The sequence below is a fragment of the Ovis aries genome, chromosome 11, assembly GCF_016772045.2.
Source record: "Ovis aries strain OAR_USU_Benz2616 breed Rambouillet chromosome 11, ARS-UI_Ramb_v3.0, whole genome shotgun sequence".
Classification (NCBI taxonomy): Eukaryota; Metazoa; Chordata; class Mammalia; order Artiodactyla; family Bovidae; genus Ovis; species Ovis aries.
In genome coordinates, this window is record NC_056064.1 from 44,944,568 (window position 1) to 44,971,159 (window position 26,592).

The 26,592-nt window shown below is 43.8% G+C and overlaps 2 protein-coding genes and 1 non-coding gene across 7 annotated transcripts in view; all 3 read right to left on the minus strand.

The window, feature by feature from the left end:
- Positions 1-101: 101 nt before the first annotated feature.
- Positions 102-10,171, minus strand: RDM1 (RAD52 motif containing 1). Of its 4 annotated transcripts, XR_009595361.1 has the most exons (8): positions 10,054-10,171; positions 9,491-9,670; positions 6,400-6,522; positions 5,855-6,026; positions 4,894-4,992; positions 2,559-3,523; positions 2,016-2,101; positions 492-509 (listed from the first exon to the last, which is right to left on the minus strand). XR_009595361.1 is itself a non-coding variant. In XM_004012999.5 (7 exons), exons 1-7 carry the CDS (start codon positions 10,147-10,149, stop codon positions 417-419), a joined length of 849 nt encoding a protein of 282 aa, XP_004013048.4. In that variant the 5' UTR covers positions 10,150-10,171; the 3' UTR covers positions 102-416. The 4 variants fall into 4 exon arrangements, 3 of the variants coding, with proteins under 3 accessions (XP_004013048.4, XP_042112057.1, XP_060250922.1); XM_004012999.5 differs by lacking the exon at positions 2,559-3,523 and having other exon boundaries at positions 102-509; XM_042256123.1 differs by lacking the exons at positions 2,559-3,523; positions 4,894-4,992 and having other exon boundaries at positions 102-509.
- Positions 10,172-11,208: 1,037 nt separating this feature from the next.
- Positions 11,209-26,592, minus strand: part of LYZL6 (lysozyme like 6) — a 29,872-nt gene continuing 14,488 nt past the window's right edge. For both annotated transcript variants that reach the window (XM_060394940.1, XM_027975440.3), the window contains exons 2-5: positions 15,754-15,987; positions 14,661-14,819; positions 13,661-13,739; positions 11,209-11,565 (exon numbers count right to left, since the gene is read on the minus strand). In XM_060394940.1, coding sequence (XP_060250923.1) covers positions 11,496-11,565; positions 13,661-13,739; positions 14,661-14,819; positions 15,754-15,892 — 447 coding nt within the window. In that variant the 5' untranslated portion in view covers positions 15,893-15,987 and the 3' untranslated portion in view covers positions 11,209-11,495. The remainder of the gene's footprint in view (positions 11,566-13,660; positions 13,740-14,660; positions 14,820-15,753; positions 15,988-26,592) is intronic.
- Positions 25,084-25,156, minus strand: TRNAG-CCC (transfer RNA glycine (anticodon CCC)). The gene has a single exon. It is a non-coding gene; the product is annotated as a tRNA-Gly (tRNA).

Here is a 26,592-nt window from a genome sequence, read left to right on the forward strand (position 1 = left end):
GAGCGGGAGCCGAACCGTTATGTGAGCCCACAACGCGCGCGCACCGTTAGCAACCGCGCGCCCCTCCCCCACCCCGCGTCCAGCCCTTTATTTACGACACCTTTAGTTACGCCACCTTTATTAGGTTCGAACCAATCTGCGCCATCTGAGTGCGCCTTTTTCCCAGAGTCACCAGGGCGTAAACCAAGCCATCCTTTCTCTCGCACAGGTGACAGTGACCTCCGGCCGGGCCCTCTCCCCAGCCTCCCCCAGCCCCTCCCGGGCTCTGCGCAACCAGGCAGGATTTGGGCTGCAGACCTAAATGGCCCTGGACGCTGACAGCCCAGGGGTCCGGGGAGGAGTGGAAGGGGATGCGGAGCTTCCCAAGGAAGCCCCAGAGGCCAAGCATTCCGGGCAATTCAGAAGCGCTAGTCCAGCTATGGCACTGTAAACTCTTCCTCCTCAAAGCTGAAGTCCGAGAGGCATTCTTCCTCCCCCTGGCCACACGGCTTCCAGGAAAAGCAGCTGACCTGCAAAATGAGCAGCACTAGTTAGGCTGGCGGCAGGGGAGCACACCTTTCAATTTTAAAGTTATTCAAAAATGTTGCTCTTTCCTCTAAACTTTCAGTACCCAAGTCTGGTCATTAATTCACCACTTTGCTGTTAAGGGTTGCCACCAAATCAGTGATGACTTCAAATTTTTTGTAGGAGAGGCTTTGGGCAAGTGAGCAAGTCATTCTGGGAAAGAATGTCCAACCAAGTGAATGGCCCTTTACATTACCATGGGAAAACTTGCCCCATCCCACCTCGTTTCAACACAGCCATTAATCTAGAAAAAATTGCAGTGTCACAGAGTCCTGCTCTGTGTACACACCTGGAGAAAACACTTAAGATGTTAAAAGTCAGCACGTTTTAGTAATTTTCTTGAAATACTGTAACTAAGCACGCAGTTTACTTTCTTCACAGTCCTTTTAAATAATCTAGTCCCTTTTGTTTGGCAAGACCTCTAACGTTTAAACTCCAAGAGAAAAGAAGCTTCATCTTATTCCCACTGTCCAACCTAATGTTTTTTAAATGGAACTGATTCGAAGATTGGCCTCATTTGGGAACGGATTTGTTTCTATAATCAGGTTTCCAAAATCTTTAACATCAATACCGATTCCTTTCCTCTCTCATTTCATAGGAAGCTAGCCTTCTAAAAGCCCAACCTTGGATACGTTTGAAGTTTCTGTGACTTATTTGATTTAAATTGAATTAAAATAATTATTTTGTGAAGAAAAAACTTTCAAAACTTTTATGTTTTTCAGGACATAACCACCTCTTCTTTCTCTACTTTCTTCTCTTCAAAACAAACTTTGCAACATTGGGGTGGGTTAAATAATCAGAAATCTAGCCCCAAATTAAGTTCTCAATGACATGAAACACATTTTTCGCTTTTTTTTAAAAAATCCTATATGCAGTACATTAATGTTTTCTTTTAGAAATTACTTTGACAACTTAATCCCTGATTTGAGGCATTCATATAATTGGTTTACAGAAAGGTCCTTCAGCAAAATATTTCACACAAAATACATATGAGATCTGGGTAAAACACCTTATTTGAAAGGCATTAACACATTAATACAGTTTTCACACACTGTGGCATAATCACAACAAATTAAAGCCATAATTACTTTGTTCCCAAATGCCCACAATTCTGTTTGAGGGGAGTTCTAAGAGGCCTGTGTCTTCTCCTGTGTCCACAATTGTACAAGTACCTCATGGTCCTCACCCCTGCACTCCAAATTTCGTTTTTTTTTTTTTTTTTTTTTTATGTAAGAAACGAAGTGCCAGTCTATCCAAATTTCAAATAAGGGGTCAGAGAGAAGGCTCGGACATCAGGAAAAGTCCTAGAAACTTCCTGCCTCAAAAGCAGTTTCAGAGTTTCACATTTCCCTAAGGATGATGGAGCTGAGCAGACATGCCAAGAATCTTCTGGCTGTTTTGAATTACGGCTACCCTGGCTTTGAATCCCTTGAGTCTTTCTCTCCACATACTTGAATTAAATCCTGTAGCTCCTCTTCGGTTCTAGCATCTGTGATCTCTTCACAGCATCTATACGCCACAGCTATTTTACCACTTTCTGAAACAGAGTTAACAAATATCAATTCAGAAATTTTGTTCCAAAACTTCCTGTACACAATGGTAGCATCCAATAATTAGACATTGTTTTTATTTCTAAACACAGAAAACAAGAGCATTTTCCTAGCAGTTCCCTCATGTGACACATATCATTACTATTTGTGAAAAAATATTTAAGAGAAGTATCAATTTTGGTTCAAAAACCTTTATGATCTTAAAAATAAGAACTAAGGAATGATGCAGTAAAAGCTGTGGAAACAAAAATGTTCAATCACAATATAATTAAATAGGAAGTCATTAAGGAGGGGTCAAAGTGAGTTCAAACCGGGGATAGATACCACTGGACTATACAGGAAATGTCTTATTAGAAGCGAGGCAAGTGTCTACTACTTGGGACCAAAATTCTACCAGATACAATGAACAAAGCTTTGGAGAGAGAATTTTACTGGCCTATGTACCTTTTGGACTACACAGCTTCCCTCAAGGCAAACTACAGCCACCAGGCTTTTCCGTTTAAGGAATTTTGAGTGCATATAAGGAACACTATTTGCATATTCAGTTCAGTTCAGTTCAGTCGCTCAGTCATGTCCGACTCTTTGCAACTCCATGAACCGCAGCACGCCAGGCCTCCCTGTCCATCACCAACTCCTGGAGTTCACTCAAACTAACGTCCATCAAGTTGGTGATGCCATCCAGCCATCTCACCCTCCTCTGTTGTCCCCTTCTCCTCTTGCCCCAATCCCTCCCGGCATCAGAGTCTTTTCCAATGAGTCAACTCTTCGCATGAGGTGGCCAAAGTACTGGAGTTTCAGCTTTAGCATCATTCCTTCCAAAGAACACCCAGGACTGATCTCGTTTAGAATGGACCAGTTGGGTCTCCTTGCAGTCCAAGGGACTCTCAAGAGTCTTCTCCAACACCACAGTTCAAAAGCATCAATTCTTTGGCACTCAGCTTTCTTTAGAGTCCTACTCTCATATCCATACATGACTACTGGAAAAACCATAGCCTTGACTAGACGGACCTTTGTTGGCAAAGTAATGTCTCTGCTTTTGAATATGCTATCTAGGCTGGTCATAACTTTCCTTCCAAGGAGTAAGCATCTTTTAATTTCATGGCTGCAATCACCATCTGCAGTGATTTTGGAGCACCCAAAAATAAAGTCTGACACTGTTTCCACTGTTTTTCCATCTATTTCCCAAAAAGTGATGGGACCAGATGCCATGATCTTCGTTTTCTGAATGTTGAGCTTTAAACCAACTTTTTCACTCTCCTCTTTCACTTTCATCAAGAGGCTCTTTAGTTCCTCTTTACTTTCTGCCATAAGGGTGGTGTCATCGGCTTATCTGAGGTTATTGATATTTCTCCCGGCAATCTTGATTCCAGCTTGTGCTTCTTCCAGCCCAGCGTTTCTCATGATGTACTCTGCATATAAATTAAATAAGCAGGGTGACAATATATAGCCTTGATGTACTCCTTTTCCTATTTGGAACCAGTCTGTTGTTCCATGCCCAGTTCTAACTCTAACCCCTGAGCTATGGAGCCAACTGCATTTGCATATTAGGGATAGGCAAACAAGCTAGACAGTTAGTTTGGTTCTCAAAGGTTGTTACTGGAATTGACAGTTCATGGAGTTTCTGCCTGGTGACCAGGGAAGTCAAACTTCACTGGAACGACTGCCCAGGCTGGAAGGCTGACAGCAGTCCAAGGCCAACTCTGACAAGCAAATAAGGTCTCTGACAACTTAGCTAGCATTTCTCAGTCCCTAAGCCTGCAGGGCCGTGAAACAGGGGAGCAATTCTGTTCCAGGGATCCACCAACCATGAAGTTTCCTTTGGGCACAGCCTGTGACATTCTCACCCTATATAACTCAATAGGGTACATAATCAAGCTATTCAATAGCATGATCACACTCAAGGCTCACAAAAATGTATATAAGAATCGTATTCACCCAATATATCAGAAATGAAAACTGAAATTGAGTCCAAAAACATAATGCAATCAACTCTTCAATAAAACAACAATAATAATAACAGTCAAAACATTTTGTCTGCTTACTATGTTCCAGGCATGGTTCTAAGACTTACATTCATCATCTTATTTACTCTTACAATATCCCCCCACAAGGTAAGCTGAAATACTAACCCTACTTATAGATCAAGAAATTGCAGCTTAGAGATATTTAATACCTTCAAATCTCTCTGGCTAGAAAACCTAAAATTGCAACAACAAAAAAAATCTAAGAGACAAAGTGAGGACTCAAACACAGGTGTCCAAGGCTTATAGTCACTATACTATTCTGTATGATAAGTCAGCCATCGAGAAAGAAGAACCGGGTCAAACACTTTCTATATGAACTGAGGCAACTCAGTCTACATCTAAACAGTGGGGACAATAATATTTGTGTCATTTTTCTCATAAATGCCACAAAGAACAAATTTGAGACTGTTGCTGTGAAAGCATTTGGTAAATGAAAGAATATGTAGTGTTTTATTTATTTTTAAACATTCTTTTTTTTTACTTTTTATTTATCTATTTACTTGGCTGTGCCAGGTCTTAGCTGTGACATGCAGAATCTTTAGTTGTGGCATGTGGGAGCCACATGCTACTTCGCTGATGAGGGATCAAACCCAGGCCCCCTGTATTGGGAGCACAGAGTCTTAGCCACTAGACCACCAGGGAAATCCCTATGTAGTGTTTTAGATAACCATTATTTTCATCTAATTAACTTTTCAAATAAGTTTAATTGCTCATTGAAACTGAAGTACTTTAAGGACAATCAAAAAAAGTCTTACCTAAAACCACAATCTGCAGTTTCTGGAATGCATCTGCCATAGCCTTCTGAATAGCAAGCTTCTGGGTTTTTTTCCTTTTTATAAGGAGTGATAATGGCCCTAAATCCAACCAAAACAAATGAATTTAAAATGCTTATCTGGATAACTGATTTATAGGTTGTATGTTTAGAAATTTAAAAATGCACCTGTGATTCTTAGATCATTATCTTAGTGATTAAGGGTGAACACAACACTAGGGTGTGGTTGAATGACTATGATGTAGTTATATTCTGGCAGGGCACGTTTTTCCTGCTCACATCTATTCTTGAAGTTCCTGAAATACTGGATGGGAGATGCAAACCAAGAACGTGGCACAAATCTCTCATTACTCACAGATTCCACATGGACAAGCTACAGCCACGCTCCTGCAGACTCCTGCGTTGAGAGGGCTAGAGTCACACAGTGAGACAGATGCTCTGGCCTCTCTCTAGGCATCACTTTCAGGTGGATGGTGGGGCCTCCTCCACTCCCTTGGCTAACAGCCCTGCTTCTGACTGAAGCCCTAGTGCCAAGGGAATCCATACCAGTGGGAATCCCCTCTCCAGGGATCTACATTTGACTTTCTCCACTCAAGCCCCTCCATAGGAGGCAAAGGACTGAACCTTTACACAAGAGTTTATTGAAATCTTTAGACAATGATTTTGTTGGGATAACTGAAGGCCACAAGAGATTTGAAGGACTATTTTAGCAGAAAACACATTATTAACCAAAAATGGAAAAAGAAAAAGAAAACCACCTTAATTTTCCCTCCTCCTTGGCAGTCAGTCAGTTCTAAAACTCTGAAGTTTAAGGTCCTGTCAGGTATTGCCTAAGTTAAAAACCTATGTGGCAAAGGAGAAAAACTCGGCCCAGGACTTTAGCTGCTTGGCAAAGGTGATGATGTATCTAAAAAGGCGAGTTTCAGAAAAAAAGGAAAACAGACCTTCTTCCAAGTTATCCAGAGGTTCCTCAGCCATGCCAACTCCTGGACTTCTGCACTCGTAGGATGGCAACACCACCTCTAAAGCACAGAAGAACTTCAGGCTTTGCCTCTGAAGAGGTGCCACAATATCTTCATTTTCCCTTTCTTCTTCAGGGTCAGAAAGATCCTGAAGCTGTTAAGATTTTGAATTAAAGATTATACTTCAAAATATTCTGTTTTGAAAACTAAAAAACTCCCATCAATCCCAGTTAATAGTTGAGGTGTCCTATAGCTTCAAAATCAAGTGAGATTTGCAAATGAATTACTAGGTACAGAGAACTACTTTTTATTATACATCACACAAATACTGGAGAAAATTATGGACACCACCATTTAAGTCACTGAGATGATCAACGAGTTCTAGGTGGCATGTCCATGCTCAGATACTTCCATGAGGAAGTCTTTCCCATCTCCTCCCTGTAGCCTAGTTCTAGTTTTCTTTCTAAAGTGTAGGAGTTCAATGTTGAAAGGGGCCTGGTTGGTCAAAGAAAATCTACAGAGTTTACCTTAATGATCCTTTTTGACCATCCATTGAAACCAAAGTAGTAATTTGCCAATTCTTGGCATCTGGAGCTGTTTAGGGCAAGGGCGTTGTGTTGAACCGCCTTATGTTGGGTGCCAAGACGAATCTAAAGACATAAGAAACCTGAAAATATCACAATCTGACATAGACTTATTTTGGATATACCTGTTTGTCAATACCAGTTTCACGTTGCTGTGTTGTTTAGTGGCCGAGTTGTGTCCGACTCTTGTGACCCCACAGACTGTAGCCTTCCAAGTTCCTCTGTCCATAGGATTTCCCAGGCAAGAATACTGGAGTGGGTTGCCATTTCCTCCTCTGGGGGATCTTCCCACCCAGGGAGTTAACCCACATCTCCTGAATTGCAGGCAGATTCTTTATCCCTGAGCCACCTGGGAAACCCCAACCAATTTCAGAGTGATTGTAAAGATTATATATGACATTTTAAGTAATGAGTTCACAGTGAGCCCTAAATAAGTGTTCTTTATTATTTTTAATAAGTCAGTACTTTTCTGCATCATTTTCAGAACCGCTGATTCATCAGGTTTCCCTGACCTCTGGTGGTGAAAGTGATGATGAAAGCAACCAAGGAAGCCCAGCAGAAGCCTATTCTAGGGCTGTGAGTAAGCAAAGGAAGGAAACTTTTAGTCATCTTATCCCCATCTTATCCTGCTTGAGAATATGACCTGAAGGGGAGATAAGGTGGACTGGCCACTGAAGTAGGACCTTAATCTGTAGCATCCCCTCCCCAAGTTACTAACCCCTGTTAGAAGAGGGAATACACATACCTCCATAAATTTTATAAGTAACCAAAAGACTTAGAGGTTCATCTACATTGACAAACTTCTTTGAGAGTATAAATATTTCCAGCATTAACTCTCCAAATAACTTACACAGTATCACATTACTGTGGATTTTTTACATCACTAGCACTTTGTTAAATGTCTATTTCCATTTTAAACAGGGTGTAGTATTTAAATATATTAATAAAAATTCAAATAAAGTCAAAGCATTATTAATTCTTTATTGCTCTGTCTGTGGATCTTCCTCTATCACTAGTTTATGAACTTCTTAAGTGCTGGAAGGAACCATATCTTGTTACCAGGAACAAGCATAATTCTTGGCATATAATAGAGGACTGAGGGTCTGTTGACTCAGTGAACAAATGAAAGAATGAGTAAATAAGAAAATGAAATTACTTTCTCCAACTGAAGCTGCCTGCTGGGAAGGAGAAATGAAGACTAATTTTTAAATGTTGAGTGTCTTGTGGGAGGCTAGGCCCTGTATGCTACTACTGCTAAGTCACTTCAGTCGTGTCCAACTCTGAGCCACCCCATAGAAGGCAGCCCACCAGGCTCTGCTGTCCCTGGGATTCTCTAGGCAAGAACACTGGAGTGGGTTGCCATTTCCTTTTGCATGAAAGTGAATCTAATGCATGAAAGTGAAAAGTGAAAGTGAAGTCCCTCAGTCGTGTCTGACTCTTCGTGACCCCATGGACTGAAGCCTAGCAGGCTTCTCCTTCCACGGGATTTTCCAAGCAAAAGAACTGGAGTGGGTTGCCATTGCCTTCTCCAAGGCCCTGTATGGTGAGTCATAATTCAGCTGTCCTGGACAATGAGAAAGCTTCAGAAGAGCTCTGAGCATAGTAGAGTCTACATCTCAGATAACCTTGCCACAGTTCTCACTGGCAAACAACATATAATTAAACTAGGAAACAATTGGGAGGGGGGTAAAAACTCAAGGTTCTGCATTACATAAAGAAATCTAATATGAATGCCATTTTCTCTCAACTATATAGTGACTTATAGAATATTTCCTTCATTTCTCTATCAGTGATGGGTTTTATGGTGTGTAAATCTCAAAACCTAAGCTTACGGAATGGTCTTAATGTTCAGTATAAGAAAAAGAGCTCATTACTCACAACTGATACCAAGTAATCGTTTCATAATCTTTCCAGTAATATCTAAGTGGGTATATGAAATGGTCGCAGCCAGTAGCAGGCAGATCATAGTCTCCAAATTAAAGAATGTCCGACAGGAAATCATTTCAGTCATAGGGAGGAGAGCCCAGATTGAAGAGGGTGTGAAACAGGGTACAAAAGTGGGAAGTACTGTACCTAGAGTCATGTCTGAGGAGAGTTCTCAGATTCCATCAAGGTTAAACCAGTGAGGAGAGAAATATGGGTAAGAATAGGCAGCAAGGTCAGTGGGAAGTAGCCAGATCAAAAAACCAACCAGAGGGACTTCCCTGGTGATCCAGTGGTTAAGACTCCACCATGCAAAGCAGGGGACGTGGGTTTAATCCTTGGTCAGGGAATTAAGATCCCACATGCCCCGGTGCCACAACTAAGACTCGACCCAGCCAAATAAATAAATATTTTTAAAAAAGAAGAAGCCAACCAGAGGAGACATACAGTTATAAAGTGAAAGGCTTGGGAAATCTAAGCCTTACTCACTTATTCAGAGGAACTGAAAAAATCCTTGGAAAAGGAATGGTGGCTGAATGGAGGCATATAGTGACATGTTCATTCTGGGGCTCTGGCAAAGTAAAACTGGCTGGCATGTTACTATGGAGCCATATTATTAGAATAATCATGCACTAAAGAATATTTTAACCATTTTCTGGAAACTGAAGGGAGTTCTGAATAGGCAGTTTGAAAATGATGATGATGATGATAAAGCATCCTTTATGTTACAACTGACTAAAGACTTTGTCAAGCTCACACATTTAAAATTCATATAAAACGAAAAAGAACTCTTGTGAAGATTTCTTAAATTAAGGGGCAGCATAAAATGACATGGGGTTTAACATCAATAAGTTTGGGTTTGACCTCTAGTTTCCATATTTATTGTCATGAACCTTAAGTAAGTCAGTTAACCATCCTGAGTTCGAGTTTCTTTGAAAAAGAAGAGAAAAGAAATGGTGGTGGGGGGAAGAAATGGGGAGCTGTGGGCGGTAAGTGGAGCAATGCATCTGAAAGCATTCTGTAAAGCAGAGTGCTTTACAAACGTTGGCCTATTCGTTTTAAATTCAGCACTTCATCCCAGTGGGACGAGGAATTCCACATTTGGACCCACCTTCACTGGAGATTTCTGGAAAAGCTGCTTCTGGTCGCATGCCTTTTGGGCTCTGTGAGCATCCCTCGCTGAATAAAACTTGACGATGGCATAAAATCCAGGACCGGCCACTGCTGCGTTTGGGAAGACTCGGACCGAATACAGAAGGCCGAACTGGGAGAAGACTGTGAACAGAGAATGCTGTAGGGTGGTCCCACGCTAAGTAAGAGCAGGAAATTTCAAGCCCAGGAAACCAAATTGCCCATTCCCTTATATACTCCCCAGCCCTTCGCCACAGGCAACGGTGGTGAGCCTCCAACTCCAAACACTTCTCATTTCACAAACACGTTTCCCTCTGAACTCCTAAGCTTCGAGAAGCATTAGGAGGCAGTGTGAGGCCTGCTGGGAACTATCTCTCAAAAATCTGTAAGGACGAGTTGACTGCTCCGGTCGGCTCTAGAACTAAGATTCCTCTCAGCGAAGACCACAGGCGGGCTAGGTGCTGAAGCAGGGCCCCGGGGCTCCCAATTACTAGTGCGCGAGGCGACTTTCTCCATCCCTCCCTCCACCTCGGCCTGGCTCACTTGCAAGGCCTCGGCCGTGGGTCCAGAGCTCAGTTCCCAAACAAGCAAGGTTTTGTCACTCCCTGTGGGAACCGCAAAAGGTACCAACTCCGCCATCCTACCGTCACCGCGCGTGCGCGGCTCGGGAGAAAGCCGCACTGCGCCTGCGCACGGCGCGCCCGCGCTTTTTTAAAAGGAGCGCGTGAGGGGGCGGGGCCAGCTCTGGGGGAGTGAGACGAGGGCGGTGCTCGGACCTCTCCTTCGCCCCGCCCGCTCCTGGCGGGTCTCCGCCTCTAGTTCCTCTTCCGCAGCTGCGTCGCCGGGGAGACCTTGGAATTTAGTGTTAGAGTACTAAGTGAAAGTGAAAGTGAAGTCGCGCAGTCGTATCCGATTGTTTGCGACCCCATGGACAGTAGCCTACGAGGCTCCGCCTTCTAGGGGATTTTCCAGGCAAGAATACTGGAGTGGGCTGCCATTTCCTTCTCCAGGGGATCTTCCCAACCCAGGAATCGAACCCGGGTTTCCTGCATTGCAGACAGACGCTTTACCGTCTGAGCTACCAGGGAAGCCCAGAGTACTAGGTAGTTAGCAGTAAATACCCACTGAACTTTAAAATTTTAGATGTCCCGACTCTGTGGGAAATGACCACCAAAGATGCAACACTTGGACCTAAGAGCATTTGTTTTCATGAGTTTTAAATTATGCAAATCAAGGTATAACTTACTAAAGCCATCAACAGTCTAGTTTGAAATCCTTAAAAAGCTGGTTTCTAGCCCATTTTCCTAAAGTACCCCCAAATCACCTGCCATATTTCTACACCCCTACCATGACTTTCTCCACTTCAATATATCAGAACTTTAGCCTCACTCATTACCTACTTCTGAGCTCTTTTACTTCAAAAATAGTTGACTTTAGAGAAATAACTTGGATCTTGATACTGTTTCAAACCAATAACTACAGATTTTATTATCCATTTCATTATTTTTGCATTCATAGTATGTGTCCATTTATTCATTGTATCCATTGTTCACAAATGTCTTTGCTTCTGCAGCTGGATTAGGAACACCACATGAACAATAGTTACCATTTATCATCCTTCTTCTAGTACCTAGCACACACTCATAATCTATTAGGTACTCAAATATAGGTGGAATTAATCATGAATAAATTAACACATTCTTTGCACAAGGAATGGTTTAATAATTCCAAAAAAAGAGAGAAGCTTCTTTCATCGTGGTCTTCTTGGTTTGCAAATGACAGTCAGGAACCAGGGACCTGGGCCTGGATGGGAACAAGGAGGAAGCCCTAGAAAACCATTTATTCCTGGGGCTCTGGTCAGTTTTATTTGTAAATGGGAAGGGAAGAAAATAACATGAAGTGGAGGCAAGAGGAAGAAGAACTGAAGAATTCCCGAGTGAGGAGAAGAGTTCTGGAATGGCTCCACCACAGGCCTGCTCCCTGCCTCATGCCAGGTGACAGCCTGTCATCCAGTAGGAGAGGGGCCGGCCGGCACAGTGCAACCTCCATTTTACCCTGTGAAGAGAAAGAACAGTGGTTCTTGCTTCCTACTTGGCAGCTGCTTCTTAACACATGACCCAGCGTTACGTGAGTATTCCATACAGAGCAACGCCCAGAAACCCCTTCATTCCCAGCTCTCTACTGGGTCCTCCTGTGGCCCATCTGATTCTTCCTTTAATTTCTGTCATCCATAGTGTTTGCTCTTTCCCCCTACTTAGTATACTTCCACATTTTCAAATCCTTAACTCCTTCTGAAGGGGGGAGCACTTTTTTACAGGGCTTACTAAAAAATAAATAAATAAATAAATAGTAACTTACAGAGTTACTAAAAAGAAAAAAAAAATCCCAGGTGTAACTATTGACTTTCCCTTCAGAAAGGGTCAGCCCTAACAGTCATCAATGCCCCCTACTCTCTCCCTCTCTCTAGTTTTTGGTAAAGTTGCTATGTGCATTCATTAAAAAAAAATTATTTATTTGGCTGTGCTGGGTCTTAGTTGCGGCATGTGGGATCTAGTTCCCTGACGAGGGACTGAACCTGGGCCCCCTGCTTTGGGAGTGTGGAGTCTTAGCCACTGGACCACAAGGGAAGCCCCAGTGCCCCTTATTTTGCATGGTGTTTTTGGAGCATGCAGGCTTCCCTGGTGGCTCAGGTGATAAGGAATCTGCCTGCAATGCAGGAGACCGAGGTTTGATCCCAGGGTAGGGAGGATCCCCTGGAGAAGGGAATGGCAAACCACTCTAGTATTCTTGCTTGGAGAATTCCACGGACAGAGGAACCTGGCGGGCTACAGTGCGTGGGGCTGCAAAGAGTCGGACATGACTAACACTTCACTTCACTTTGGAGCATGCAAGGCACTTAACTCCTGTTTTCAGTTTTCGGTAGAGGCAGCCATTTACATTGTTTATATATCCAGTTTGAGGCTTAGAAATGTTAAATAATCAACTCAACATCCGCCATAGTTAAGCTGGATCTGCAACACTCATCCAGCCGATGAACAATACTGTTTTTTTATAGAAATGTTGCTGCCAGTTATGGAGAGAGGGTCCCATGGCAGCCATATTTATGTTGCTTAATTGCTTCCATCCCGCAGTCCATGGGGTTGCTGAGGGTCGGACATGACTGAGCAACTTCACTTTCACACATTGGAGAAGAAAATGGCAACCCACTCCAGTGTTCTTGCCTGGAGAATCCCAGGGACAGGGGAGCCTGGTGGGCTGCCGTCTATGGGGTCACACAGAGTCGGACACGACTGAAGTGACTTAGCAGCAACAGCAGCAGCTACAGCTGAATGGAGCTGGGTCACCAGGTCCAAGTTGAACCCAACAGATCCTCTATCTGAATTAGGACTAAGCCTTGTGGGTCTCTATGGTCACTTAGGACATTAGCCCATAGATTCAGGGCAGACATAGTCTTTTCTGGTGGACTGTAGATTAGAGAAAGCTGGTCTGCAGAGGGAGTAGTGAGGCCAAGGCACCGAGAGAAGCAAAAACCTGCCACGGAAAGTCCCCAGCCCTGCTTCCATCCCTTTCCTGAGGCCTAACTGCACCCCTCGTGTGGGCCCAGCAAGACACCTTGTCCTCTCAGCCTAAATCCACCGCCCGCCCCAACACACCCCTACTCCCAGCTAGCTAAAGTCGTTCTGTACTGCAACCAAAAGAGTTTTGCTGGATATAGCATCAAAGAAAGCTAGATAGCTCCCTGCTGCTGCTGCTGCTGCTGCTGCTAAGTCGCTTCAGTCGTGTCCGACTCTGTGCGACCCCACAGACAGCAGCCCACCAGGCTCCCCGTCCCTAGGATTCTCCAGGCAAGAACACTGGAGTGGGTTGCCTTTTCCTTCTCCAATGCATGAAGGGGAAAAGAGAAAGTGAAGTCGCTCAGTCATGTCTGACTCGTAGCGACCCCATGGACCAGGCTCCTCCAGCCATGGGATTTTCCAGGCAAGAGTACTGGAGTGGGGTGCCTATCCCAGGTGCTACTGAGTCAGAGTTCCTGCCACAGCCCCCATTTTTCTAGACTGTAGAGAAAGTCCTGACCTACTGTCCCCTTCTCTGTCACCACATCTTTCTTAAGGCTCTGCCCACTAACTTCGTCCCAAAGTGACCGCCTCACCAGTTCTTCATCCCCCCCGCTCCGGACACAATCTTTTTTGCACAGTTGATAATTGCGAGAAGATTGGGGCTCAGCAGTTCTGAAAGAAAAGGAGAAAGAGAATATCCATGAAAGTGCTGGGGACAGTCCCAAAGACTGGCTGTTCCTGCAAGGCACCTCCCACCCAGAGGCTGAGAACTTCCAGTGGAGGCATGGCCTCCTTCTCAGAGGCCCATCTGGGCATCCATACAATGGCTGGTGGAGGTTGGGGGTGGCTGGGGAGTAGGGGCAGGAGGGTCAGCAGGACAGAGATTTGGGTCTGTTTACTGCCGTACTCCCTAGTGGATGGTGGTTCACCCCAAGTGCGGAGGTTTCTAGGGAAAGAAGAAGCCAAAACAGGCTGCACAGAGAGCAAGGTGAAGTCCTGCCAAGGAAGTGAGGCTCTTCAGGTGAAGAGCCGAGGGCCATTCATCAGAGTTCAAAGGAGGAGATGAGGTCTCCTCCTCATCACAGAGTCATGGACCTGTGGAATCTTCTGGACTAGCCCTGAGGTGGGGACTTTGCACTTGACCTTCGGTCAGACCATTAGCCAAGGACAGCACTGCTTGCTGACAAGAGCTGAGCCTTCAGGGCCATCAGTGTGGCATTTGGCACTGGTTCTATGAGCCTCAGTTTGTTCATCTGTAAAGTGGGGATCATTTTCGTCTCTATCACATAGCAAGTTGGGTAAAATGAGCCATGTGTGCAAAGTACTGAGTATGTAATACACTCAATAAATGTTGGCTGCTGCACTGCTCTGCTCTACTGACTGTGCAGAGCCTTTGTAGATCCTGAGAGTACCCTGCAGAACCTCCTGTGGGCATCCAGTGACACAGTCACACCCCCTGCTCAGTAAAGGAATTCACTGATTCCTTGAGCCATCCCTCTGGGGGCGTTCCCGGGCTGTGCATGGGAAGGGAAGTCCCGTGAGTAGAGCCTGGTCACCTCTCTCACCTCTCCCACCCTGGGGCCCCTGCCAGACCTTGACAGTCCACTTGGCAGTTGTTTTCCGTGTGACTCTGGTAATCGTTGCACCAGTAGTGGCTGTTGATCTGGAAGATGCCATAGTCAAAGCTGCCATCTGTGTTTTCATTTACCTTTGTTATGTTGAAATCACTCTCTACGAAAGCCAGGCACAGCCCTTAGAACAGGGAGAAGAGGGTTTTCAGAGGGGGTGGCCAAGCTGAGGGAGAAGGAAGACGGAGGAGAAAGGGATGAGGAATCAGAAGAAAGGAACAAGGACTGAGAGGCTAGATGGGGCTGGCAGGCCAGAAGCATCCATCAGCTTCTCCTCTCATTTTTCAGTCCGTTCAGCCAGCCACCCATCAGTACAACCACTCATGCATCCCTCTGTCCATCCAGCCTTTCTGCACTTAATGATCACCTACTGTGTGCTAGAAGCTGTGCAAAGCTCAGCGAGGGACATTTAGCTGGGTCAAATGCAGATGCTGCCTTCAAGGAGCCTATAGAGTAAGAATGAAACTATGGACCTAAAAAACCCACAAGGCAAAATAAAAGGAGAGAGTGTTGTAAGGCAGATATGCACAAATTCTGGGCCAAAGGGAGCTATCTCTATTGTGGAGCGGGATAAAGCCTTTGCACTGGCTGTTCGCTCTGCCTGGAATGCTCTTCCCCCAGGCGTTTGGGGGACTAGATCCTTTTCTCTATTCAGCACTTCTCAAAGTCACCTCCTCAGAGAGGCCTTCCTTGACTTCGCCTTCTACAAGTGTCTCCCATCACTCCCCCTGACTTATTCTTCTGCATAGCATTATCACCACCAGGAGGCACTTCATATATTTGTATGTTTCTTGCTGCCTCTTCTCCTAGGATGTGAATTCTGTAAGAGAAGGAGCTATGTTGAAGTCTGCACCCCCAGCACCTAAAATCATTCCTGGGACATAGTAAGTGCTCAGTTAATAATGGTTGAACAAATATGGAGTGTTGGGAAAGCCTTCTTGGAGAGGGCTGCTTTGTTCACTTGACTTTGAAAAAAACAAATAAGAGAAGAAAGAAAGATGGCCACCAAGGGCACGACCATGGGAAGAGGGAGGAGGGAGTGAGAAAATGTCACTCACAGTCAGTCAGGGAGTAGCCCTCAAACCCATCCAAGTCCTCCTGGTGCAGCACCTTGGCCAAGTCACAGCGGCCGATGAGGCTGGCTTGATCCACAGCAACGAGGCAGCTGACCAAGGAGATGAGCAGTGGGCTTGTCATCCTTGGAGGGGAGGAGGCACGGTGGAGGGTGAGCAGCGCAGGCCCTGCGGGTCCTGGAGTCTCCCAGACTGCCTGCTGGTCTTCTCCCGGGGAATCTGGAGAGGGCAGCCAAACGTCCTCACTCACTCACTGCTCCACTGCTGGCTATTTCTCTTTCCTTTCACGTATTATTCTGTAAATAGTTTTTTTTTTTTTTTTTTGGTCTCCTCTTTGGTTTTTTATTCCCAATTTAAAATTAACAGTGCTGGGGCATGTCAAATAGACCCGTGAGCTGGCCTAAAGGGGTACCCACTAGCCAAATCTGGAATAACATTTTTGAGGTAACAACTTTACTGAGATATAATTGACAATATGTAATTCATACTATATACTTAATTCAGTTAAAGTGTGTAATTCAGTCATTTTCAGATAGCAGAAAATCATTTTCAGAATGCAGTACTGTGTGACTCTCACCTCAGTCAACTTTATGCTGTTTTCATCAACCCAAAAAGAAACCTCATATCCATTAGTTGTGACTCCCTCTTCCACTTCCCTCCAGACTCTGGCAACCACTAACCTACTTTCTGGGCTTCCCAAGTGGAGCTAGTCGTAAAGAACCCGCCTGCCAATGCAGGAGACATAAACGATGCGAGTTTGATCCCTGGGTGGGGAAGATCCCCTGGAGGAGGGCATGGCAACGCACTCCAGTACTCTTTGCCTGGAGAATCCCATGGACAGAGGAGCCTGATGGGCTACAGTCCAGAGGGTCTCAAAGAGTTGGACACTACTCAAGTGACAGCATGCACGCATGCAATCTGCTTTTTATTTCTATAGATTTTCCTGTTCTGAGCATTTCATAGACATGAAGTCATACACTATCTGGTCTTTTGCATTTGACATCTTTCACTTAATGTTTTCAAGGTTCATCCATGTCATAGAATGTACCAGTATTTATTCCTTTTTCATGGCTGAATACCCTTGAATGGTGGCCCACTCCAGTATACTTGCCTGGAGAATCCCGTGGACAGAGAATCCTGGCAGGGCTACCATCAGTCCATGGGGTCACAAGAGTTGGGCATGACTGAGTGGCTAAACCATGGCTGAATAATATTACATTGTAGGGATATATCACAATTTGTTTATGTATTCATCAGTTTATGGACATTTGAGTTGTTTCTATTTTTTGGTTGTTGGGAATAATGCTCCTGTGAACATTCATGTACAAGTTTTTGTGTGGACAAATATTTCCATTCCTATGGATATATACCAAACAGTGGAATTGCTGGGTCACATGGTGACTTAAAGTGTAAACTTTTGAGGAATTGCTAAACTTCCAAAGTGGCTGTACCAATTTACATTCCAGTCAACCATGTATGAAGATTCCAACTTCTCCACATCCTCACCAATACAGTTATTAACTGTCTTTTTGAGCAAAGCTGTCCTAATGGGTGTGGAGTGGTATCACATTGTGGTTTTGATTTGCCTTTGCCTGATGGCTAATAATGTTGATTGTCTTCTCACATGCTAATTGGCCATTTGTATGACTGGCAAAATGTCTTTTCATATCCTTTGCCCACTTTTTCAGCTGGGTTTCTTGTCTTTTCATTATTGAGTTGTAAGTGTTCTTTATATACCCTGAACCTTATCAGATATGTAATTTGCAAATATTTCCCCATATTCTATGGGTCACTTTTCACTCTCTTGATGGTATTTCTTTGAAACACAAAAGTTTTAAATTTTGATGAAGACCGATTTATGTGTTTTTTTCTTTTGTTGCATGTGTTTTGGTATCATATCTGTGAAACCAACGAATAACGGTTTCCATGATAATCTAGAACAGTTTGGCCATCAAAATAAATGATGATAGTTATTACCTGTGATAACCTTCACTCTATCAAATGATGATAACTCATTGAGTGAGACAGGAATCCATGAGTTCATAACAGTAATAGATAGATAAATAGGTACTTAATGGGGATCAAGGCAGTGGGGGGGGGCTCTTTCTGACAAGAAAATGCTGACTGATAAATGTGGAGGTAAGCATGAAGTTGAAAATCACCATCCTGAAACCATCATAGATTGATCCGAGCAAGAAAGAATCAACAGTGGGTGCATTTAGAGGGAGTGGGAAGCTTAGTGAAGAACTGAGTATGTTCATGGTCCTAACGTGTCTCCCCACAGACTGCATCTTAGTTGCATGAGAAAAACAGTAGCAATACAGTGGAGAAACCAGACAGCATTTTGACTTCAGTCATATTGAGTGAAGTAAGTCAGAGAAGGGGAAATATCTTATGATATCCGTTATACGCAGAATCTAAAAAGAAATGATAAAAATGAACTTATTTACAAAACAGATACAGCTCACAGACTTAGAGAAAGAACTTACGGTTACCAAGGGGGAAGGATGGGGGGTGGCGCGGGGGGTGAGGAAAGGGATAGTTAGGGAAGTTGAGATGAGCATATACATACATATACACTGCTCTATTTAAAACAGATAACCAACAAAGGCCTACTGTATAGCACAGGGAACTCTGCTCAATGTAATACACAAGAGGGGAATTTGGGGGAGAATGGATACATGTCCCTTGCTGGAAATGGAGAAGGAGGAAGGGAAAACGTCTTGCCCTGTGATCATACTGCTGCTGTCTTGTTTAGACCCTAAGTCGTGTGCAACTCTTTGCAACCCCATGGACTTAGCCCATCAGGCTCCTTCATCCATGGGATTTCCCAGGCAAGAGTACTGGAGTGGCTTGTCCTTTTCTCCTCCAGGGGATCTTCCTGACTCAGGAATAGAACCCATGTCTCCTGCATTGGCAGGTGGATTCTTGACCACTCCACCACCTAGGAAGCCTCGCGTGTGTGGGGGGGTTTCCTTAACTAGATGCATGTTCCTGAAGGTTCCTCCATCCACTGGCTTCATGAGTCTGGCAGTTTCTTGGACAAGATGGCTACCCTGACAGTCTGTCTCCTCACGAATGCTTTATTCTATCTCCTGAGACTCATTCCTTAGCAGCCTGAGCTTGGGACCATTCTTTTGCTTCTCTCTCCCACCCTACAGTTGCCAGATTTAGTAAATAAAATCACAGCATGTCCTGTTACGTTAGAATTTCAAACAAACAATGGTTATTTTTTTAGTGTAAGTGCGTCTCATACAACCTTACTTGGCTCTGACTCAGTAGGATCCTTCAGAGACAGATATCACTGAGCCTTGGAAAGCAGGGAGCTCCATCTCTGCCCCTGAAAGCCCCTCTTGGGGTTCTCCAGGGAAGATGGTGGTTCGGGCAGGTACACCCCAACCTCCCCTCCTGAAGCTTACCTCTCACCTATCCCTTGCTGACCCCAGGTCCCAGCCTGCCCAGGGCTTTCCGTGAGAATCTATAGAACAATGCCTTTTGGGTGGGAGACTCCTCTTCCTCATGGACTATCCTTTAGCCCCGCCCAGCTCACTGCTCTCCATGTTCTAAAGAAGATGGGAGCCCTCAGTCACCCCCGCCTTCTGGAACCCCAGTTCTGTGATGTCATCACTCTCCTGGAAATACTCTGGTCTTAACCTTGCAAACTGGCTCAGTCTTGAGGCAGAAGCGGCAGATGGGCCTGGAGGGATTGGTGACAGCTGTGATGAGGACCACTGGTGGGACAGGGTAGAGAGGGCACATTGTTTCGTCTGACCACCTCCCTTCCCTCTGGGCACAGTAACACCTTTGAGGGAACTCCTTCCCCTATGGGTTTTAGGCAGTCTGCTGGTCACAGAGCCCTGCCCTCCAGGTGAGAGGATTTGTTCGTGCCCCAACCCGTGTATCTTGAACTGAAACTAAGTGGCGAGGCTCAGCTTCTCACAGGAAGCCTTCAGGTGTGGGGCCTGAGGCTGCTTGGAATCTCATGGATACAGCCCATCTGAGCGAATAAGTCTCCTTGAACAGGGAGCAGAGTCCAGACTGGACTCTTGTCCAGCATCCACCACTTCTGCAGCCTAAACTCACTTTTGCCCTTACTGCAACCCTGTGATTCAATAAATGTCCTTTCTTGTATAAACACATTTGAGTTGAGTTTCTGTCACCCATACAACCAAAAGAGACCTGCTTAGTACAGGTAGGATGGAGTTAACCATCCATGGAATGGTGACCTGACAACCTGTCACCTCCCCATGAAGGACACACATCTTTAGTATCATTTGTCACCAAGGAAGTCTAGGAGACATTTCCACCAACTATAGCAAAAAGGAAGGGCTTCCCAGGTCGAGCTAGTGGCTTAAAAAAAAAAAAACACCACTTGCCTGCTAATGCAGGAAACATAAGACACAGGTTCGATCCTTGGGTTGGGAAGATCCCCTGGAGGAGGCCGTGGCAATCCACTTCAGTATTCTTGCCTGGAGAATCCCATGGGCAGAGGAGCCTGGCAGGCTACAGTCCATGGGGTTGCAAAGAGTCAGGCATGACTGAAGCAACTTAGCAGCAGAAGCATAGCAAAAAGGAGGCAAGAGAAACTTTTGTTACTGATGCTCACTTCACCCTTGAGACAGGGTGATAGAGTCTACCAAAAAGGAAGTAGGAGGAGTTTTCTAAGTGGGCAGTGATGCCCTGTACCCTCCGCCTCTGGACTCGTCTCCCTAGTGGGGCAGCAGCGCATTGCGTCTTAGGATGTAAAGACAGCAGAATCTCTGTTGTTCGGTCGCTCAGTCGTGTCCGACTCTTTTTGACCCCATGGACTGCAGCACGCCAGGCTTCCCTGTCCTTCACCATCTCCTGGAGCTTGCTCAAATTCATGTCCATTGAGTCAGTGATGCCATCCAACCATCTCATCCTCTATCATCCCCTTCTCCTCCTGTCTTCAATCTTTCCCAGCATCAGTCTTTTCTAATGAGTTGGCTCTTTGCATCTGGTGGCCAAAGTTTTGGAGCTTCAGCATCAGTCCTTCCAATGAATATTCGGGACTGACTTTCTTTAGGATTGACTGGTTTGATCTCCTTGCACTCCAAGGGACTCTCAAGAATCTTCTCCAGCACCACATCTTGAAAGCATCAATTCTGAAGCTCTGGTGGAGGTTGTAGCCTGGGAGGAGGGCATTCTCTGGCTATCACTTTATGCAATACCATTTGTGGCCAAAACGGGTGACCCAGATAACTTCAGATGATCCAAGTAACTTCACCTGTGCAGAATTAGAGCCCTGGGTGACAGGAAAGGCTTCCAGGACCACATGCTGGGAATTGGACCTGCAGGCAAGGGTCTCCTTGCAACATGAAGTCTTAGAGGAAATGATGGCAGCACTCCCAAGGGGACCATAGGGACCCTCCAGCCCCACTCACCCCCAACCACGGCACACGTGAGCCCTGGATGGATTCCTACCCATTCAAGGAACTGGCACATCCAACCTGGGACCCATGAATAAAGTCTGAAAGTAGTAGCCTGGGGCAAGAAGACATGGCCTCCACGTATCACTTGTCTAAATAAACATGTTCAAGTTATAAATCAAGCGACTTCACTTTCACTTTTCACTTTCATGCACTGGAGAAGGAAATGGCAACCCACTCCAGTGTTCTTGCCTGGAGAATCCCAGGGACGGGGGAGCCTGGTGGGCTGCCATCTATGGGGTCGCACAGAGTTAGACACGACTGAAGCGACTTAGCAGCAGTAGCAGCAGCAACAAGCTATTAAATAAAATAATTTCTATCCTGATATTCTGACAAACATTCCTTTAAAAGAATAAAATTTTAAAATGTGTATAAAGCTGTGTGTGTGTGTGTGCTCAGTTGGGTCTGAGTCTGCGGATCCAGGGACTGTAGCCCCCAGGCTCCTATGTCCATGGAATTTTCCAGGCAAGAATACTGGAGTGGATTGCTATTTCCTACTCCAGAGGATCTTCCTGACCCAGGGCTTGAACCATGTCTCTTGCACCTCATGCATTAGAAGGTGAATTCTTTACCACTAACATTGCCCGGGAAGCCCATATGAAGCTATGGCTTATATTAATATATGACTGAAAGTTAGCAAAATGTCAAAGATCAATGAATTTAATTTTTATTCCACATGTCTGGAGGCTGTGCTAATGGACTAATAATGTTGGGATGAATAATAAGTGTATACATAATTCATAAAGGATTAAAATCTTTTATGAAATTTATTTTCTTATCTTCCTTTCAGCACAAACACTAGTTATATTACTATGATCAACTTTTAAATATATTTAAGAATTAAAAGCATAATTATATTCAAAGTATATGACTTTAAATATATTTTCATCAAAAATATAAATTTATGTAGAAAATGTACTAATTTTTTGTTTTCCAAAAAGTTCGTTTCTTTAAAATATTAAAAAGTATCTAGTAATTTGAAAGTCAAGGGCTTTCCTGGCGGCTCTGTGGTAGAGAAGCCACCTGCCAATGCAGGAGACACGGGTTCAATCCCTGGTCCGGGAAGCTCCCACATGCTATGGAGCAACTAAGCCTGTGCACCACGACTACTGAGCCTGCGCTCTGCAGCCTGGGAGCTGCAACTACTGAGCCGTGTGCCACAACTAGTGAACCCCCCACACCCTAGAGCCTGTGCTCCCCAACAAGAGAAGCCACCGCAATGAGGAGTCTGTGCATCGCAACCAGAGAGTAGCCCCCGCTTGCTGAGACTACAGAAAAGGCCGAGCAATAACAAAGACCCAGCACAGTAAAAATAAATAAATAAAATTATTTTCTTAAAAGTCAAAATACAAATTAGAATGACTACATATTAAATTTTTATATCAAAATTACAGAGATCCATTTTATTTCACTCTTTGAAAGTTTAACTACACTTTACTAAGTAACTTTGAATTTTAAAATTTAACTTAAATTTTATTTAAGTTATAAATGTAATTTAAACGTTAAAGTAACTTTTCAAATTAAAATGTCAAAATTCATAAGTCTAGCATTTAATGTCCATCTTGTTGTCAATGTAAAGAATTAGTATTATATTATGTCTAAAGTTTAGACATATATGAAAACGTAAGAGTAATGTGTAATGTGAGTTTTGCAATATTACAAACATTTCCTCAGCTTTTTACAGCTGAGGTAAATATTGTACTAATTCATGGATACTTCTAGAACCAAGAATAGGAACACAAAAATAAGAAACTGTACACTCAGCACTATTAGCAAATGATCTCTCATTGTGTTCAAATCTATTGCCTTCAGGCTACCTGGGAGGGAAGCTCTGAAGAGTTAATTTATTAGTCTTTCCTCTTACCTAAATACTTTTCCGCTCAAAGCCTCTCTCAACTTCAAAATAGTGCCTCGCAAGAGCCCAAACATAAAACAGGAGCTATATTGTAGCATTCACCAAAACATAAAACAGGTGCTATATTGTAACATTCAATAAAGCTTTAAAAATGGTCCCTATAAAAATATCTTAAAAAAGGCTGTCATCACACAGTTGGAAGTCCTCCAAATCCTGAGCAGAAAGGCATGTGGAAAACGATGAAACCGAAAAGGATGGAAAGGATGGATGTGGATGACAAAGATCAGAGACAAACTGGGAAAAGACAACAAAGCTGAAAAAGGTGAGTTTGCAGACCTGACATGAAAAGGCAGTCACCAGTGAGACACAGTCAAACCAGACGTTCATAATCGAATTTTAAAATTTATTTATTTGTGTATTTTTGTTTGCGCTGTCCTCACTGCGTGTGTGGGCTTTCTCTAGTCGCAGCGAGTTGGGGCTGCTCTCTGGTTGCGGGGTGCGGGTTTCTCGTGGAGGTGGCTTCTCTTGTGGAGCACAGGCTTTAGGTATACGGGCTTCAGCAGCTGCCCTGTGGCATGTGGAATCTTCCCAGACTAGGGATCAAACCTGTGTACCCTGCATTGGCAGACCGATTCTTATCCACTGGACCACCAGGGAAGTCCAAGACTGAGTTTTTTATTTTATTTTTAGGCTGTACTTTACCCCACAGAAAAGTATACCTTCTCAAACACTTCAGGAATAGTTACAAAACTGATTATAAACTAGGGTAAAACTACTACCTCAAATTGTCCCAAAAGGAGGAATTATATCAGCTCCATACTCTGGCTACAATTTAAAAACCTCAATTTCTTATAACTTTAAAAGAAACACATACACAGACACACAGACACTTTTTCCCCTGCATAATTATTGGGTCATTGGCAAATTATTAATAAAATCTAGAGTAACAGCTTTCTAAAATGAAAATGACATTAATATATTGTGTCTGAAATTTATTTAGAAGTAAATTCATAGTCTTAACTGCTTTTATTCAAGTAAAACAAATTTGAGTGTTTGACTTAAGAAGTTAGAAAAATTAGAAGAAAAACTTTCCCAAGGAAAACAGAAGGAAGCAAAGCATAAGCATAAAAGCATAATATATTTAATTGAGGGGTTCCCTAGTGGCTCAGATGGTAAAGAATCTGTCTGCAATGAGGTAGACCCGGGTTTGGTCCCTGGGTGGGTAAGAACCCCTGGAGAAGGGAATGGCTACTCACTCCAGTGTTCTTGCCTGGAGAATTCCATGGACAGAGGAGCCTGGAGAGCTACAGTTCATGGGGTCACAAAGAGTCGGACACAACTGAGTGACTAACACTTCTACACTTTCATATCGAATCAGATTCAGGGGAAATGTTGGGTGACAAGTTAAAAATGGAGTTAAGAAACAGCAACGAGAGAACGTGCGTATCTTGTGTCCCACTTTGGACTTTGGATTCTTCTCTGTGGCACTACTGCGGTGTAAGCTAAATTCTTCAAAGTTTCTGGAGTGAATTCCTTGCAAGGACAGGTCACTCTGAAGCTACAGGTCACCACAAAACTCAGTAGGTTGATTATCCAAGAAGGTAGAATAACTGAAGGTTCTAAAGCTTTGTTACTTCAAAATCATTGCCAAACATTTTCTCTCATAAAATCATGTTCTGACTCAAGAAGGCCTCCAGTGGAACAGAGGTACCGTTGCCGGAGGCTGGCCTTGAGAGCGTGGGTAACAGAAGGAGACTTCCGTTTCTGCTCAGGAACGTGCAAGGGAAGCTTCTAGATTGCACTGTAAAACACAAGATGAATCAAATACATGCCTTAAAAAAAATCAAGTATGGACCTCAGTGAGCTCATAAGCTGGAGTAATTAACATTTCTTTACTTACTTGGCCGCACCGGGTCTTAGTTGTGGTATGATGGATCTTTGATCTTCTTTTCAGCATGGGGGTTCTTTTAGTTGTGGCATGCAAACTTAATTGCGGCTTGCGGAATCTAGTTCCCTGACCAGGGATTGAACCTGGGCCACCTACATTGGGAGTGTGGCGTCTTAGCCACTGGACCACCGGGGAGGTCCCTGAGTAATTAATAGACTGGAGAAAATTCCACAGTGGTCCACACCGAACACACCAATCACATAATTCAAAAAGTAACATGCCACCCTAATGATCAGTCCTCTGAGAAATGAACCCACTGAACTAAAATCTGCCTGTGTCCACCTTCTCTGCTCAATCTCAGCGCCCATGTGTGATCCACACAGCATGTACCCTCCTGTATGGAGTGGCCTTTGAAGCCAAACCAGCCAAAGTTTCTGGCAAAGAACTGGGCTCATGTAATTTCATGTATAGGTAAAGCCTGGGACCACATCATTGTATGTTTTACTGTTCTCATGAATGAGCATCTACTTGGGACTTATCTATTATTTTATTACTTTCCTTCTGTTTCTTTTCTATATGATAGTTAGGGCATAATGCTGCTTTTTAAATTTACCATCACTCTGAATGGATAAACACGTCAATGAAAAGAGAACTATTGGTTAATTAGTTGAATGGATAAATGTCAGAATAATTATGCTGAGTAAAAGAAGCCAGACCAAAAAAAGTATATACTGATTTCATTTATAGAAAACTCTCAAAAATGTGGACTAATCTATATATATTTTTTAATTATAGAAAGCATGGGGGAAATTCCCTGGTGGTTCAGTGTTTAGGGCTCCATGCTTCCACTGCAGGGAGCAAAGGTTTGATCTCTGGTCAGGGAACTAAGATCCCACATGCCTTGTGGCATGGTCAAAAAGATAAATAAATAAAAACTTTTAAAAATTATAGAAAGCAGGAAGCAATAATTAGTTGCTTGGGGACGGGGTAGAAAGGGGGACAAGGAAATTTGGGGGGAGTGATGGAGATGTTTACCATCTCGATTGTGATGATGGGCATGGAAATTCACATAAATCAAAAATTATCAAATTGCACCCTACAAATATGTCATTTATTAGCATCAAAGACTTGGCAGGCTACAGTCCATGGGGTCACAAAGAGTCGGATACGACTGAGCGACTAAGCACAGCACAGCACATCACTGACTCAACGGACATGAATCTGAGCAAACTCTGAGAGAGGGTGAAGGACGAGAAAGCCTGGCATGCTGCAGTCCATGGGGTCACAAAGAATCGGACGTGACTTAGCAACTGAACAACAACCTCAATAAAGTGCTTAAAATCTTTAAAAACTATTATCATTATACAAAATGTATTTTATGATGGAGGAGTTATGGGTCTGTCATGGTTGAAACCCCCAGCATCAGGAAAATTCAGAAATGGGGGAAAATTTTTCCCACACTCCAATTTTCAGGGCAACTCTCTGTGCAAGTTATCCAGTGGCCACTAGGGGCCAGCAACGGCCCACGTACAGGAAGTGGGGCTGCAGGGGTACCAAGTTAATTGATTGATTAATTAATCAATCCATGGGGTCCTAAAGAGTCTGACATGACTGAGAAACTGAAAAACAAA